The 15,429-nt window shown below is 44.3% G+C and overlaps 1 protein-coding gene across 4 annotated transcripts in view; it reads right to left on the reverse strand.

Annotated features, from left to right (window-relative positions):
- Window positions 1–15,429, reverse strand: part of TNNI3K (TNNI3 interacting kinase) — a 305,481-nt gene that overhangs the window by 183,680 nt on the left and 106,372 nt on the right. For all 4 annotated transcript variants that reach the window (XM_074221177.1, XM_074221174.1, XM_074221175.1 and 1 more), the window contains exons 12-17: window positions 6,239–6,325; window positions 5,522–5,578; window positions 4,298–4,390; window positions 4,157–4,214; window positions 3,839–4,033; window positions 1,993–2,097 (exon numbers count right to left, since the gene is read on the reverse strand). In XM_074221177.1, coding sequence (XP_074077278.1) covers window positions 1,993–2,097; window positions 3,839–4,033; window positions 4,157–4,214; window positions 4,298–4,390; window positions 5,522–5,578; window positions 6,239–6,325 — 595 coding nt within the window. The remainder of the gene's footprint in view (window positions 1–1,992; window positions 2,098–3,838; window positions 4,034–4,156; window positions 4,215–4,297; window positions 4,391–5,521; window positions 5,579–6,238; window positions 6,326–15,429) is intronic.

Below are 15,429 nucleotides of genomic sequence, written 5' to 3' on the forward strand. Positions count from 1 at the left end.
TATCTTGGCTGCCCATCTGCCCCTTGGAGAGTAGGCTGTGGGAGTCAACATTAGTCTGCTCTTTCTCAGAAGCAGACTTCCTTCCTGGTTGTGGAGTCTGTCTCATCCCTCCTGCCCTGCCATGTTGCCCCCCGCCATTTATCGATGCTGCCCCTCTTTACCTGCACCAAAACATTGAAACCTGCCACCCCTAGGAAACCTGCAGGACCTGGTTGCTATTGCACAGGTCCACCATTACCAAGAGATCATAAATGTCATACAAAAAGGACCTTCAGTCCAGTCATCCAACCTGCTGATTTGAGAGAATGGAGACTGAGACCAGGAGAAGTTAAGGAATTTCCCCAAGTTTACAGAGGTTGTGAATGAAAGTTGGCCCCAGGTTCCATCTCTCCAAATTTAGCCCTCTAAATCTGCTCTGCAACCCAGTCTATTTTCAGAGAGGGCCTGGGCATTATCTCCCAGATGAGGAAAGCAAGACCAGAGAGGTCAAGGGACTTATCCCAGGCAGCATGAAGAACCAGGACTGCATGCTCCCTGTGAACCTTCTATATCCAGTCCCATTTGAAGCTAAGTGACAGTTGTCTTTCCTGGCTTTGTCCTGTTTTATCCCTTTATGATGGCTATGGACACCATGTGCCTCCAGAGAAATGGGGCTCTCATCTTGGGTAGGGAGCCTGGCCTTTCCCAAGGAGCTGGACTGGCCTGTCTTAGTCCTGAGGAAGCTTTGGGCACCATTATCCAAGGGGACACAAGTGTCCAGTTCAGCATCCCTTTAAAATATTCTGCATGCAAGTTAGTGGTTCTCTAAATGCAGCTGCAGATGGACCTGTGTGTCACCACGCATGGCTGAGCAAGTCTACGGTGATCCCACCCACAAGCCTGGAGATCGCCGCTTCCCAATGTGCTAACCTGGCTTCCCAGACTGGGAATAAGGCACCAAGTGAAAGTGGGGAGGCTTGGGAAGGCACCATGCAAGCAAGGCAGACAAAAGAGGTCGGGCTATTGCCACACAGCTCAGCAAGGACCAGGACCAGAATGAGAATCCAGCTCCTTCTCTTTCCACCCTGTCTTCTCTGCCATGTTCCCTCCCAAGAAATCCTGCCTTATACAAAATAGCAAAGTAGATTTATCATGAAATCAGAGACGGAGCAGGAAATAAGGACCATGCTGGGCTGTGGATGGAAACAGGAAGATCCTGAGAAAGTCCTCCCCTTCTCTGCACCCGAGGCAACTGTTAAAGTTCCAGAGGCAGGCCATACAGCCTGTGAGAGGGAACCTCTTCCCCTGGGAGCTCTCTGCATCAATAAAATAAATGTACAATGATAGCAAGCATTTATAGAGCACCTACTTTATGCAGGCAGGGAGCTAAGGGCTCCAACCACTCTGTGAGGTAGATGCTCTAGAGACCTTAGGAACAACAGAAAGATGTGGGGCATCTGGGGTACAGGTGAAGAGGGCCATCTACTTCCCCAGGGTCATGCCCAGCATGCCTCTGACCAGTCATAGCTGGTCAAGGGTTAACAACAATCTTCAGAAACAAAAGTTCCCATTTCATCTGTATTATTATCATTTCCCCATCATTTTCTAGTCTAGGCAATCACCAAAACAAGACACCAACCCTGGTAGCATCTGCCCCTGCCTAAGGTGACCACATTCCCACTAACCTCTGCACCACACACTTGAATTGGCACACACTTGGACCCACTACCACAGGTCTCCTGCCTGGGAATAATAGGCACTTGGGCAGTGCTCACAGACTTGAATGCAAACAGCCTCACCTTCCCAGTTTCCTACATATGTCCACTCTGCCCCATGACTTTAAAGTCCCATACTGCCCCATGACTTTAAAGTCCCATAATGAGAATCCTCGGGATGGGTCAAAAAAAACTGATAAGGATTTTCCTCTTACATTTTTCCTCCTCAATTTGTCCATGCACTCTTTGCTAGACAAGGCTTTCTGGGTCAAGGCGTTACCTAGGCAGACAGACAGACCTGTTCAAGTCGCGGTGAATGATGGGCTGGGTCAGGTTGTGAAGGTACTCCATGCCTTTGGCGACATCCACGGCAATGATTAATTTAGATTGCAAGTCCAGAATCCTACAATATAATGGTAACATTAAGAAGACTGAATTGGGCAAAGCCACTTGCACATATTTCAATCAGCGGACGATGGATCTGAGCTCACTGTTGTCTACATTCGTTTCCCACAGTGGGAATGGAAGCTCATGGGTCAGGACAGGGATAGTTTTGTTTTGTTTTAGTTTGATCTTTATACCTGCAGAGCTGAGGACAAGGTCTGCTAGATATGACATACTTCAAATTGACCACTTGTAATTCAATAATTCTCTCCCTCCCTTCTCTCTCTGAATATATTTTATGCAAATTGCAAAACACTGTCTATTAGTGAAGAACAAAGGACAAACATCACCATACGCACATATATGTAAAGATGTGTATTTACATGCATGTTTATACCCCACATCTGTATGTATTTACATGAGAGACACATGACATATCCCCTTTACTCTTTCATTCTATCCTACTCTTTGTTCTGTGGAGGGTTACCAGCCAGCTCTGGGATTTCATGGGTGCAGGGAGCTCCATTCACCACTGCGGCTCACTGCCTGGCCTGAGAAAGGGGACTGGAGACTCGGGCAGTGAAGGGGCCAGCCCAGAGATGAACCTCAAAACTGCCTTTTCTGTCCTTCTAGGTCAGCAATTGTCCCTGGGCTGCAGTCTCCCTTTGGTAAACCCATCTAGATAAAAGGATCTTATTGATACATATTTACATATATTTGTGTTATAATGTCAAATCTATAATGTGAATGGAGCTCCCTACAATGTGTTAGGTAGATGCATGCTTTACAGATTCTCAAATGAAGGGGATCATACATGTTTTCTAGTCTAACCCTTTTGTTTTCAGTGCGAGGAAACTGAGGTCCAAGGTCATACAAGAAGCAGAAGGAGTAACCAGTTATCTGATCACAAAGGGGGCATTTTCACCTCCATCTATGGATTAGTTCCCAGATTAACTAAATGGGGGAGGGGGGTTTCTATCCTTTTAAATCAGATTATGTATCTTTTTGGATTGATCCTTATCAGAGTCTCTTTTGTACAGCAATCCTGTCTAGAATATTCTAGATCACAGAATTATAGTTAGAAGGGAGATCAAAAGGAACTTGATAGAGTGCCTAGTGCAACAGTCACCAGCCCAGGGTCATGGCCTAGGGTCTGCTTTGCTCCGAGATAGTATCAATAGAAAGAAATCCAGCTGGTAGCCTGAACTGTTGGAGGAGATTTTGAGAGAGGATACTCTTCTTCAGTTCTGACATGCATAGAGTTCAAAAAAAACTCTCTAAAGTTAGATTTAAGCAGGGACATTAATTAAAAAAACCCAACTATTTTTTAGACTTGATCTCTAGTGATATTCTCTGCTTGGGTCACAGAGATCTTCATTGGTCTGTCAACTGCAGCTAATTATTACAGGCTTTAATTAACAGCTTCCAAATTGGAGGCATTTTTTTTTACCTGCAGCTGCAAGGGGTACAGAAGGTACAGAATTATTTTTATCCATTAGAAAAGCATTAATGAGGGGCACACTGAGGAGTATAGGTGTGCTCAATGCAGTTAAGCATCAGGGAAGAGGCAGCAAGGACCAAATCCAAGCTCCTTGCCCTTGGAGGGTGAGCCTCCTGAGAAGGCTTTCTTTGGGGTTTCAGTAGGTTAGGGGACCTCTGCTGCCCCCATCTAAGGAGGCCACATCTGGACCCTGCCCAGAGATGATGGGCCGGCTCGCTCCACCCTCGCCCAAGTCATTCACCAGAACCAAGGTCCATACCTCTTCTGCTCATGGAGGAGGGAGAAGAGGGAGCCCCCCGATATGTACTGAGTGACGATGGCAAATTGACTGGGATCATTCAAGCAGGCTCCAACAAATTGGACGACACAGGGATGGTTGAGGCGACACAGAATGGACACTTCTCGGCAGAACATGTCTACATCAGACTTGGAGCAGTAAGTGTGGGCCCGGTAGCTGAAGAAAGGCAGTGTTGGAAACCATCAAAAAACACTGAGATAAACATCTGCTGGCAATTTTTGTCTATTAAAAATGAACTCAAGACCCTCAGATCACACCATTTTCCATTTTCTTGCTTACCGTTTGATAGCCACTATTTTGTTCCTGCATCTCCCTTTGTACACTTTTCCAAAAGATCCTAAAATGATTTAATGTAAATGAGTGAAAGTGTATTTCTTGAGGTTATTGAACTTCTGAAACAGACCTCCTCCCTCAGGTTACCTGAGCCGATGATTTCATGGAACTCAATTTCGGAGAGCTGAAGATGGAAATGGGAAGGGAGCCCTGCCCGCAGGAGGAGGACGTCTGCTTTTTCTAAAAATGGGAAAACAGTATTCTCTTTGTAAAGGACATTTTTAAAATCACCACATACATGCTTCACTTAAGCAGGACTGTTCTCCAACCACAACTGATTTAGCACTGTCCATTGGTTGACTTTTATACCCTTCCTCTATGCATGGGTACCCATGACAAACCCCAACACGGGGAGCAAAATTGCAACAGGATTGCTGCACAGTGCATTAAAAATCCTTCTTCTAGGGAAGCAGTGACCTGTCTTCTGTCTCTGATCTTTCCTTTCTGAGCTGAAGTGTTTTTCCCCCTCTCCCTGATGGGATTTACCCAGTTTGCTTCTATTATCTGACAACCTTGGAGGGCTGTAGGCAAGGATTCCTAGATAAGAGTAGCTTCTTATCTAGTCAACCAGGAGGCTGCTCACAGGGTAGTCTGAATAAGCTTGAATATTCACAGGACTCAGAGGCATGGGCATTCAGTAATGTGGTGGGCACTCACATGAAGCATTCACAGTTGAGTATCCAAAGAGGGCCTGAAAACCTCAAAATTGGAAATGGAAGTTTGCAGTTTGGGAGGTTCTTTCTCTTTTTTTGGTAAAGGAATGGGGTTAAATGACTTGCCCAAGGTCACACAGCTAAGTATATTAAGCATCTGAGGTCAGATTTGAACTCAGACCCTCCTTACTCCAGAGATGAGGCTCTATCCACTGAACCACCTTATTTTTTAAAGACTTTGCTCAATTCACTGGTACTCCTTTGGTCTGCAACTGAGTTTTGCAGATCTCACCCAGTTCATGAATTAATTAGCATTTCAAAGGAATCTATTTTGTCCCCCAATGCCCCCCTATCCAAAAATTGGAAGAACTTTTCTAGTTTTCCCAAAGAATATGAGATTAAGACAAAGCAAGCAGATAACTAAGAATCAGCAACCAAAATCCTCATAATCATCACATGGATGTGCATTGTGTGTAGGTTTACACGTCTAGTCAGTGACACTAATTATTTTCCATTGGTCTTGAAGAAATCTTTAACATTGTTCATCTTCTTAGAATTTTTAAACTGTTAAATGTCAGTAGAAAATGACCAGCTTTGGAATATCATTTAGTCATGTGAAAGAAAAATCTGAGTTTGCCCATTAAAACATTAAAAGTACCTTTTGTCATGCTTTTAATCTTCCCCAAAGGAGATGGAACAGAAACATAGGAGCCATCTGAAATCAAAGCAGAGAGGCAGTTGGAAATCTTATAAGAGAGTCCAACATCCTCCCAGGGAAGCCACAGATATGTACCCCCAAATAACAAAGAAAAGAGTCCCCCAATGGGATGATTGCTTCAGGTCCCTGTTCTTCCCAGACCGCAAGTCTGAGCATCATGCCTTTAGAAAGTGAGAGGTAAAGGTAGAAGGGAGAAGGAATGCCTCTGCCCTTGTTCTTTGGTCAAGGACCCCAACTCTTCAGAATGAATAAAATCAAACCTTCAGATTATAAAGGAGATCAATGGTATGGAACAACAAAGGGGTTCCCCATCTCTAGTCACAGACCTCCTAGCAGCCAGAGGCCTTGGCTTAAGAGCCAGGAGAAGGGGGGTGTTCTACTGGACCTGTGGAAAGAGTCCCCATTCCTCTGGGCCTCCACACCCAGGCAAGCCCCTCATAAATGTCCTAAACTCTAAGAAACTTGACCCTAGTAAGTAAAACAACAGCAACAAAGCCCGAAGGGAGAAGCAGCCTTCCAGTAGGTTTCCAGGCCATGTCAATGCTCTTAATATCAAGCAAGCCAGGCCCTTTGATTTCCATCTTTCCCCTTTCCTCACCCTCAGAGAGCAAAGAAGAATGTTCAGTAGGGAATGTTCAAAATCAGAATTCACCATACCTCCTCCGGGCTGAGAATATTCATTGCAGGGCAGTTCATCCTGAGGCCTCTTATAATGTTTCAGGAGCGTGACGATGGCATCGTGCCCTTTAGAGAAAGACCAAAAGGATGAATGGTCTTTATTGGGAATATATTTTCACTCTGTTTTATTCTTCCTGCTTAAAAAAAATCCACCATAGTTAATTAACCAAAAGGAGGAGATTTTAGCCTTAGATAGGAGGCCCCTTGTAGACCTTGTCAAGGTAATTGTAAGATGAGCAAAAGCCCATTCCTAAAATTGAAAGTGTCAGGAAATTCAAGGCAGAGACACCCATCCATCACCAAAGATACCCAGCCCAGCATGAGCCAGACTCTATTAATTCAGAATTTATAATGCCTCATACAGAGGTGGAGCTGAAGTTTTTACACTTATTAAAGTCTGTCCTTAGAGACGGTGCAAATAAATAAATGAATACGATTTATAGGACAGAAGATTCCAAAATATATTTTTGTCAAAGTTTTTCATGATCATACAATGAAAGGGAAAGGGGGGGAAAGTGAGGGAGGGTGGGTGTGAAAAAAAACAAGCATTTTGATTGGGATCATGAAGATTAGTGGAAAATTTTAAGATTTTGAATTAAGGCCCAAATGCACGTTACCCTATCCTTTACAAGATCTGCTGCCGCCAGGCATGTGCTGGTAAATGTTTAACAATCAGCTCTGGAAAAAATAAGTGTGTACACACACTCCAGTTCAGTTGATATTATTAATATTTTCTCCATCATTTTCCTAAGTTGAGACAATCAAGCAAATAACAGAAACAAACCTAGATTTATAGCTTTTGTTGATTATTGAGGAGTGAAAACTCCTAAACATTTGACAATTGGTTTTTGTGATCTGAGAACTCCAGAACAGTCCAGGTTGTCTCTCTTCCCTTTCCTTCACTAATCCTCTAGGCCAATCTCGAGACACATCCTCATCCACTTTGCATGCCTGTCCTTCATCGGCCTCCTGGATCACAAATGAAGAGGCCAGCGGGGCCCTTGTCCTCCTTTGTGCAGAGAATCCGGTCCAGAGTACCTGTTTCCACCTTCACTTCCTCCACCTTTTGAAGGATGAAATTAGCATGAAGAAAAGCCAAAAATATATTTGCCATTCTTCTTTTGGCAGATAGAGAATTCCTACATAGGGATAAATTTTTCTTCCCTGCATCCTGGGTTCATCCTGGGCTTGTGGTGTCTTCTGAACTCTTTATTTTGTCCTTTCTGTCCAGGTGACCTTTAGGGGTCCTAACTTGGAAATGAAGCAGGGACTGGTGGTTTAGGTGTAGCTGAGTCAGAACGGAGTGCGGATATACATAAAAGGGGACAATTCACCAATAAAAGTGTGAAATTTTAATTATGATGCTCTAAGGTATAATTATTAAGCACATAGATCTCTCTATCTAGATACATGTATATGACGTGTGCCTCTATGTTCATATCTTATATTGTATATATTCATTGGTCGCCTCCTGTAGTTCTGTTTGGTCTTCTTTTCTTCAAGCATCATCATGACCCAGGTTGGGTCCTCCCCATCTTTTTTTTTTTAGGGTTTTTTTTTTTTGCAAGACAAACGGGGTTAAGTGGCTTGCCCAAGGCCACACAGCTAGGTAATTATTAAGTGTCTGAGACCGGATCTGAACCCAGGTACTCCTGACTTCAGGGCCAGTGCTTTATCCACTGTGCCACCTAGCCACCCCTCCTCCCCATCTTTCATCTTTCTTTTCTGGATTATCTTCTCCCTTTGGATTGTGAGCTCCTTGGGGGAGGGACCGGCTTTTGCTCTTTGTATTCTCATTGCTCAGTACTTTCCCACTAAGAGTAGGCACTTGATAAATAAGAGCACTTCTTGGAGCCCTGAGATGGACACCCAAGGGCCAGAGGAAGCCAGAGGCCAGGAGTCAGGGAGACTCCCATTGGCTCCCAACATTTTCTAGGAAGGAATGAGTCTGACAGCTTTGGGACACTCTGCCCCACTCCAACCCACTTCATGTGCAAGGCAGGACATCCCCTGGGTTGACCCCCTGGTCCTCTTTGGAAACAAAGGTCAAACCACCACAATGACACTTTCTCTATGTCTGACCTCCAGTCGCATCTCTAGATGCCTCTCCAACTTGTAGAATGGAATGTCTCCCAGATATTTTAAACTCAACAAATCTGAGACTGGACTCACTTCTCCCACTGAATTCTTTCCCCTGGTACCTTCTAGATCACCAGGCAACACCATCCTCCCACCCCTTGGACCTAGAGCCAAGATGTCCTCTTCTGTCTCTTGCTATACTCCCCCACCTCATATCCAACCTACTGTCAAGGACTGTCTGTGACATTTCTCCAGTGCACCTCTTTATCTCCTCTGATGCCTCCCCATCCTGGAGCACACCTGGATTATCACAACAGCTGGGGTGGTAGGGAAGGGTCTGCATGTTTTAAGCTGCCCCAGTCACCAAAGTGATCTCTAGCTACTTAAGTGGCCCCAATAGCATGCCTAATGTTCTGTTGGGTTTTGCAAGCCCCCTCCACCTTTCCAGCCTTCACTCCTCTCCTCAATCATCTTCATTCCACTGACACTAGTGTCCTGGCTGCTCCACCCTCTGGCCATTTTCTCCGACCATGTCTAGTCCTCCTCTCCCCATCCTGGCCTCTCTGGCTTCCTCCCCAACTTGTCCAATAACAGGTAACAATCATGTAGACTTCCCCTGCACCAGGCCCCATGGGGAATGAATTCCAAGGATCATTCCCTTCCATTCTCACAAGCCTGACACAAAGGGGCCATGCTTTCCTCATTTTACAGATGAGGAAACCAAGGCAAATGGAGGGGCATGCCTTCCCAAGGTCCACAGCTAAGAAGGGCCTGAGGCCCAAGCACCTCCTCACTGACCCTTGCCCATCCCTCTTCACTCCAGAGCCTTCCTCAGTTAATCATGGCCTGTTTCGGCTTTGTAGGCAGAGGCTTGCAGTTGTCTGTCTTAGAAGCCTCTAAGCCCTCTAAAGACAGGGCCAGACTTTTGCCTCTTTTCTGGTCTGGTGTTTAGCCCTGGGCCAGGTTCAGAGCACCTGCTGACCAATCCCTGAGAGTTCATGTAGTCAGGGAGCCCTGACAATATGTTGGGAGGACCTTCTTGTGACCGCTGCTCTTGCCATCCATTCTTTCTATGTCCACCTGTTTTCTAAAGCCTGATACAGAGGGAGACAGTTCAAAACTGAAAATGTTATAAAAAATAAATTTAAATACATTTTACAAAAGAATGTGACCTCCTTGAAGACAGGGACCATTCTGCCTTTCTCTATATTCCTCAGTAGGGCCACCAGGACATCATCATCATGGAGCACCAGGTCCAGCTAGCTGTGTGACCCTGGGCAAGTTACTTCACTCTGTATGCCTTAGTTTCCTCATCTGTAAAATGAGTCAGAGAAGGAAATGCCAACTCATTCTGGTGTCTTTGCAAAGAAAACCCTAGAAAGGGTCACAAAGAGTCAAATACAACTGAAAATGGCTGAAGTCCATGTCTCCCTTTGCTTAGACAGTGCCTGTCTTGTAGTAAGCATCTGATTAATAATGAGAATATTAAATACTACTAAACATGTAACATTTATATAATACTTTAAAATTTGCAAATAGGATCTCATTTGCTCTTCACAACAACCCTCGGAGGGTTGTTTTACACTTGGAGAAACTGAGGCAGAGAGCCATGAAGCTAGTGTCTGAGGCTGGCTTGAACTCATGCCCCAGGTCCAACTCCAGAGGCCACTGTGAAAACTGCCAGGATGCACTTGTGGATCAGCCCCCCTTCTACATATCTCCTCCATGGAGAGAAGCCTGGGAGGCATTGTCCACTCCGACTTTGACTCTGTAATGACCATCACCCTTCCCAGCCTAAGGCACACATTTCATGAAGGCTTGTTGATGGACCTGGGACAGACTGAACTTAAGATCAGATGAAGGTGACACTTCCCTGCACTCTCAACTCTCTGCCTTGGGGAGGGCAGTCTTGAAGGCAGTGGGCCTCCCATAATGGGAAGCCTTCAGCAGCAGTCTGGGAATGGGGACTGGGTGGTCCCATGAGGGGCCATTCAGATGGTCGCCAGGGCCCCTCCTACCGCCCCCTCGGGCAGGCCTTCTGCTCTGGGTTTGTGGCCACCTGGTCCAACGCCTCCAGTTTTACAAATCAAGAACACGAGGCACAGACAAGTAGAACATCTTGGTTCCAGGTCCCATCAGAGATCAGGCCCCATCAGTTCCTCCAGCTGTGGAGCAAATGCTCTTGTTAGTATAGTGACCAGTCAAATGATGCTTTAGAGTTTTCAGAATGTTTTACATAGGACATTATATATCAAATATTATTTTAAAAAACACTCAGCAGATGCACTGTATAAATGTTTATTCCCTTTCCTCATTTCATCAGTTCCATTTAGCAGTGTCATGATTATCCCCATTCTACAGATGAGAAAAGTGGAACACAGAAGGGGGACTTGCCTAGGTGGACATAGCTAATGTCTGTGTTTGAACTGAATTTGAACTCAGATCTTAGGACACCCACCCTGCTGCTTCTGCATCATGTTATTGGCACAAAAGTTTCCCAAAGGAGCTGAAATACACCCATATTTGCCTGGGTAAGATCACAATTGACTCCCAAATTGACCTTCCAGGCTCAATCATTCTTAGGGTTTTGCATTAGCAAAACTGGGATATTAATATTTTTCCAGGGCCAGAAACCTCCTTCATGCTACTATTCTTCTTCCCTAATGAACACCATCTGGGAAGGAGAAAGAAAAAATCAGAAGCCACAGAATTTATACTTTGGTACCTACCTGGCTAAGTCTCCCCCATAACCACCCTCTCCCATCTCCCCCTCCCACCCACCTCCACCTGCGTGCCTTGGGCACTTTCCCTTGATGTTCTGAGGCTGCCAGCCTCACAGACCTCCTGTGCGTGTCCCTGATGCTGCCTTCAGACAGCGACCAAGTGAGCCAGTGATCACACTTGGATCACACCTTTCATCTCAACAGCTCTCTTGGCACCACTTACTTGGAACAGTTGTAACTTCCTGCCAACACCGTGGTCCCATTGGCTGCCATTTTTCTCCAGGATGCTTTTTATCACGAATCTAATGAGTGCATGGATCTCGGTTGTGGGGAAGCTTGAGGCTCTCAGGGAAATGCCAATGTGCACCCCCACCACTAAACAGAGAAGGCTGGCTCTTCCAGTTTCCTACCTCCTGCTCTGTGTTTCCTGAGGCTGAAGCAGGAGGCTGAAATATGCCTTATCTTTCCTAGTGAAGATTCTTATCACAACTGAGATAAGCCTATCGAGTGCCTTTGGGGAGAACCACAGACCACCTGGGGCCAATGACCTAATCAATATTCAGCTGGTTGGAGACCAGGAGTGGGCTGGTAAAATGGAAATGATGATTATGGAGAAATCAAGACAGCCCAGGATATATTAATGGAATCCTTGGCCACAAGTCATTCAAAGTCAGATAAAGAAATAAAATAGTTGCCTCTATCAAGCCGTTGGTGTCTGCATCCAGGGATCTTACACAAGTGCAGGACTGATGGGATGAGGTTCAAGGCCTGCTGAACAATGATATTCATTTCCATAGTACACTACTTTTGAATATCTCAGCATTTAATAAGGTGTCAATATAGACCAGTGGAGTGGGGGAATGGATTGTTGGACTTACAAGTCTGAGAGACTTGGGCCCCAGTTCCAATGAATCCGTCAATAAACCTATTTTTAAAATATTAAAAAGGATTCTCTTCCACCCATATCACCTTCCATTGAAAAAAAAAACAACACCCTTGTAAACAATATGCATAGTCAAGGCAAGCAAATCCTGATAGGACTGTCCCAGTGGCATAATGGATCTTCACTGCTTTGTTAGGAGGCACTGCTCAGTGTTCATTATGAGCACTCTGGAATCACTAAACACTCTTCTTTCTTAAGTTTGGGGTTTTTTTTTGTTTTTTGTTTTTTGCAGGCAATGGGGTTAAGTGGCTTGCCCAAGGCCACACGGCTAGGTAACTATTAAGTGTCTGAGGTCAGATTTGAACTCAGTCTCCTGACTCCAGGGCCAGTGCTCTATCCACTGCGCCACCTAGCTGCCCCCTCACTAAACACTCTTTATGATTATAAGAAGAATATGGCTCTAATAAGTGCCTACTTGTTTAGTCTTTTAGGTACAGGAAATATGCTCAAAAATGAAGCAGCCCTTGCTTTCAGGGGGCTTCTATTGACATCTTTGACTTTCTGTGAGATTACAGGGGAGTTATTTAACCTATAAATGTTTGGGGGTTTTTTCAGGTTGGCATTTATTTTTTCCTCCTATTCCTTAATCCCCACTGTAAAAAGAAAAAAAAAAGCTTGTAACAGATCTATATTTAAAAAAAAGAAAGCAAATTCCCATATTGGCCTAAAAAAACTCAAACTATCCTATTTTCTGCATATCTGCCATTCATTTTCTCTCCCTGAGCTTCAGCTCACTTCCTATGACTCTGAAGTCACTGACTGATTATACTATGAATTTGGTGGAAGTCTTCTAACATCAGGAACACACACTTAGAAAACCATGGGGCCTTTGTATATTGGCACATATCCCCATTGGCACTTGGCCAGAAGAATGCAATATTTTGAGAACAATGTCAAATTGATGTCTGTCTTTGCATCTGAAGCACTAATTACAATTTCTGACATTGAATAGGTTCTTAACACATGCTGGTGAATTGAATTGATGGTACTGCATGTCTTTCCTTCCCTCCATTAACATGTTTGCCACCCCTTTTTCTCCCTGCTGGTTAACCAAATCTTTCCATGAGAGTCTCTGCTCTACCATGGATAGCTCCTTCATACATTCTTCATGTCACCACTTCCTAGTCTTCAAATGTCCCAAGTTGTTGGAGGATTCTTTCTTCCATGTGCAAGGATGTGGGAATGCATCAACATGAGCATACTCACTTTAGGAAATGATTCAGCTGAATCCATGCCTCGCCCTGGAACAAATCTGGTAATGGACTCGCTCTCTTCCATTTAACAAGACTGGTCCTTGAATCACAGGCTTCAAGTCACAAGTGCCAGCTAGCTCTTTTTAGTCAGGAAGCACCTGTCAGAGCTCACACTCTACTGCCAAAACCTTTAGATACTGAAGGTCAATATTCACATCATTGCAGGCCATTGAGAAAGGATGCCATTTGATAAATACCAGTTAATATAGGGAAATGTTTGGAAGGATGTGGATCAATTCCAATCCCAAATTCACACAAGGGGGAAGGGATCATAAACATCCTCCATGATTGTTTCCTTTGGGAGAATACATATTCCCTCAACTTTCCCAGGAGACTCCTTCGCTGGCCCATAGGCTGCTACCTCTCAAGCTGAGAAAACCCTCTCTGAGCATACATTTTACTTCCACATCTGAGCAAGAAAGCAAATGAAGAACACATAGATTTGTCCCCTTTGCTTCTTCATTTTAGACTCTAGAAGAAATAGAATCCTTCAGCCAACAAGTGTCTATTAACTGCATAATAAATATCAGACACTATTCCCAGTGCAGCGGCCCAAGAAAAAAAATACAAATTCATAAGGAAAAAGTATAAACGAAATCTGCAGAATAGTCTACTGATTCTTTTATTGGGCCAGCATAGAGAAGTCCTTTCCTAGACAAGTCTGACCTCATTAGAAAACTAAATGATGAGGCTGAGTCCCAGGTATGGAAAGGAACTTCTGCTTTTTTTCCCTTTAAAGAAGAAGCTAGGGGAGGCTAGGTGGCATAGTGGATAAAGCACCAGCCTTGGAGTCAGGAGTACCTGGGTTCAAATCTGGTCTCAGACACTTAATAATGACCTAGCTGTGTGACCTTGGGCAAGCCACTTAACCCCATTTGCCTTGCAAAAATCTAAAAAAAAAAAGAAGCTATTGGAGCCTCCCTTTTTTAGCAACCCCATGTGAAGGAATCAGGTAACCAACTCTATCCACAGACCATATAGCATAGTCACAGCTTCCCCCCCTGAATTTCTAGGAACAGGGATTTCTAACCTAGACCAGGTGAATTTTGTTTTTATATTTTGATAACCTGTTGTTGTTTATGCATTTACTAACCTTATTCTGAAAAGAGATTCCTAGCTTCAGTCAACAGGTTCTGGAACACAAATTAATTAAGGACCCTTGAAGGCCAGGATCAGGCCATTTGGAGACATCCCAGCTTCAATTTCTTCTCCCCCAAATAAGATCACTCTAGTACAGTCTAGTACAGTACACACTCAAGTTCAGTCAGGCCTCATGGAGAGACAAGATGAGCACAGAGCAAATGGCCATGGACTTTCCAGCCCTCTCTTCCAAATTGCTTAAAGACAAATTCCCCATCTAAGTCTCTTTTCTAGGTCATTCTGGAGCTCCTGCCCTTGTGGGCCAAAGGGTCAATATAGCATTATAGGTTACAAATACAGAGAAAGGACCTTGACTCTAAGACCTTTCTTTTATATATGAGGAATTGAGGAAGCTCCTGAGATTCAGTGATGGCACAGGGTCAAGGATTTAGATCTGGGAGGTAATTAAGGGGCCATGGAGTCCAAACCTTTCCTTTCTATATGGGGAAAATTGTGGCAAAGAAAGATCAAGTCACTGGCTTAGAGTCATCCAGCTAATGAGTCTCTGAGGCAGGGTTTGAAACACGGCCTTCCTTACTCCAAATCCACCAGTCCCTGCACAACAAATCCTTGGGGTTTTCTTTCCCTTTGGCCACACCTAGAAGCTTTGGTGGCTTGTCCATGAGGTCTCTTGATGCTGCTGGCCCAGTGTTTGCATGTGAATTTTAATTTTCTAGGTTTTTGATGCCACCTCAGAGCAGACCTTGGGATGGAGTAGGGGAACAAAAAACAAACCACAAAAAAGGCAATCCATAAATTATCTCTCCTGTATTTATCATGTTTTCTTTCAAATGCTTAGCTTTTGAGGTGCTAGGTATAAACTGAAGCATATTTCCCCCTGCCATCTGCATTAGAAGGAAAAGTAGGCAAATTCTAGATGGGAAGAGATGGGGACACAAACACTCCTCACGTTCATCATGCTTAAAGTGCAGAGTTAGACTGGGAGGAGAAAAAGAAAAGAAACAAAAAACTTCCCTGGTCAACATATGGAATTTTTTTTTTAGTGTTGCCGTAGAAATAGCAGTTTATTAA

This window comes from Macrotis lagotis, chromosome 2 (genome assembly GCF_037893015.1).
Source record: "Macrotis lagotis isolate mMagLag1 chromosome 2, bilby.v1.9.chrom.fasta, whole genome shotgun sequence".
Taxonomy (NCBI): domain Eukaryota; kingdom Metazoa; phylum Chordata; class Mammalia; order Peramelemorphia; family Peramelidae; genus Macrotis; species Macrotis lagotis.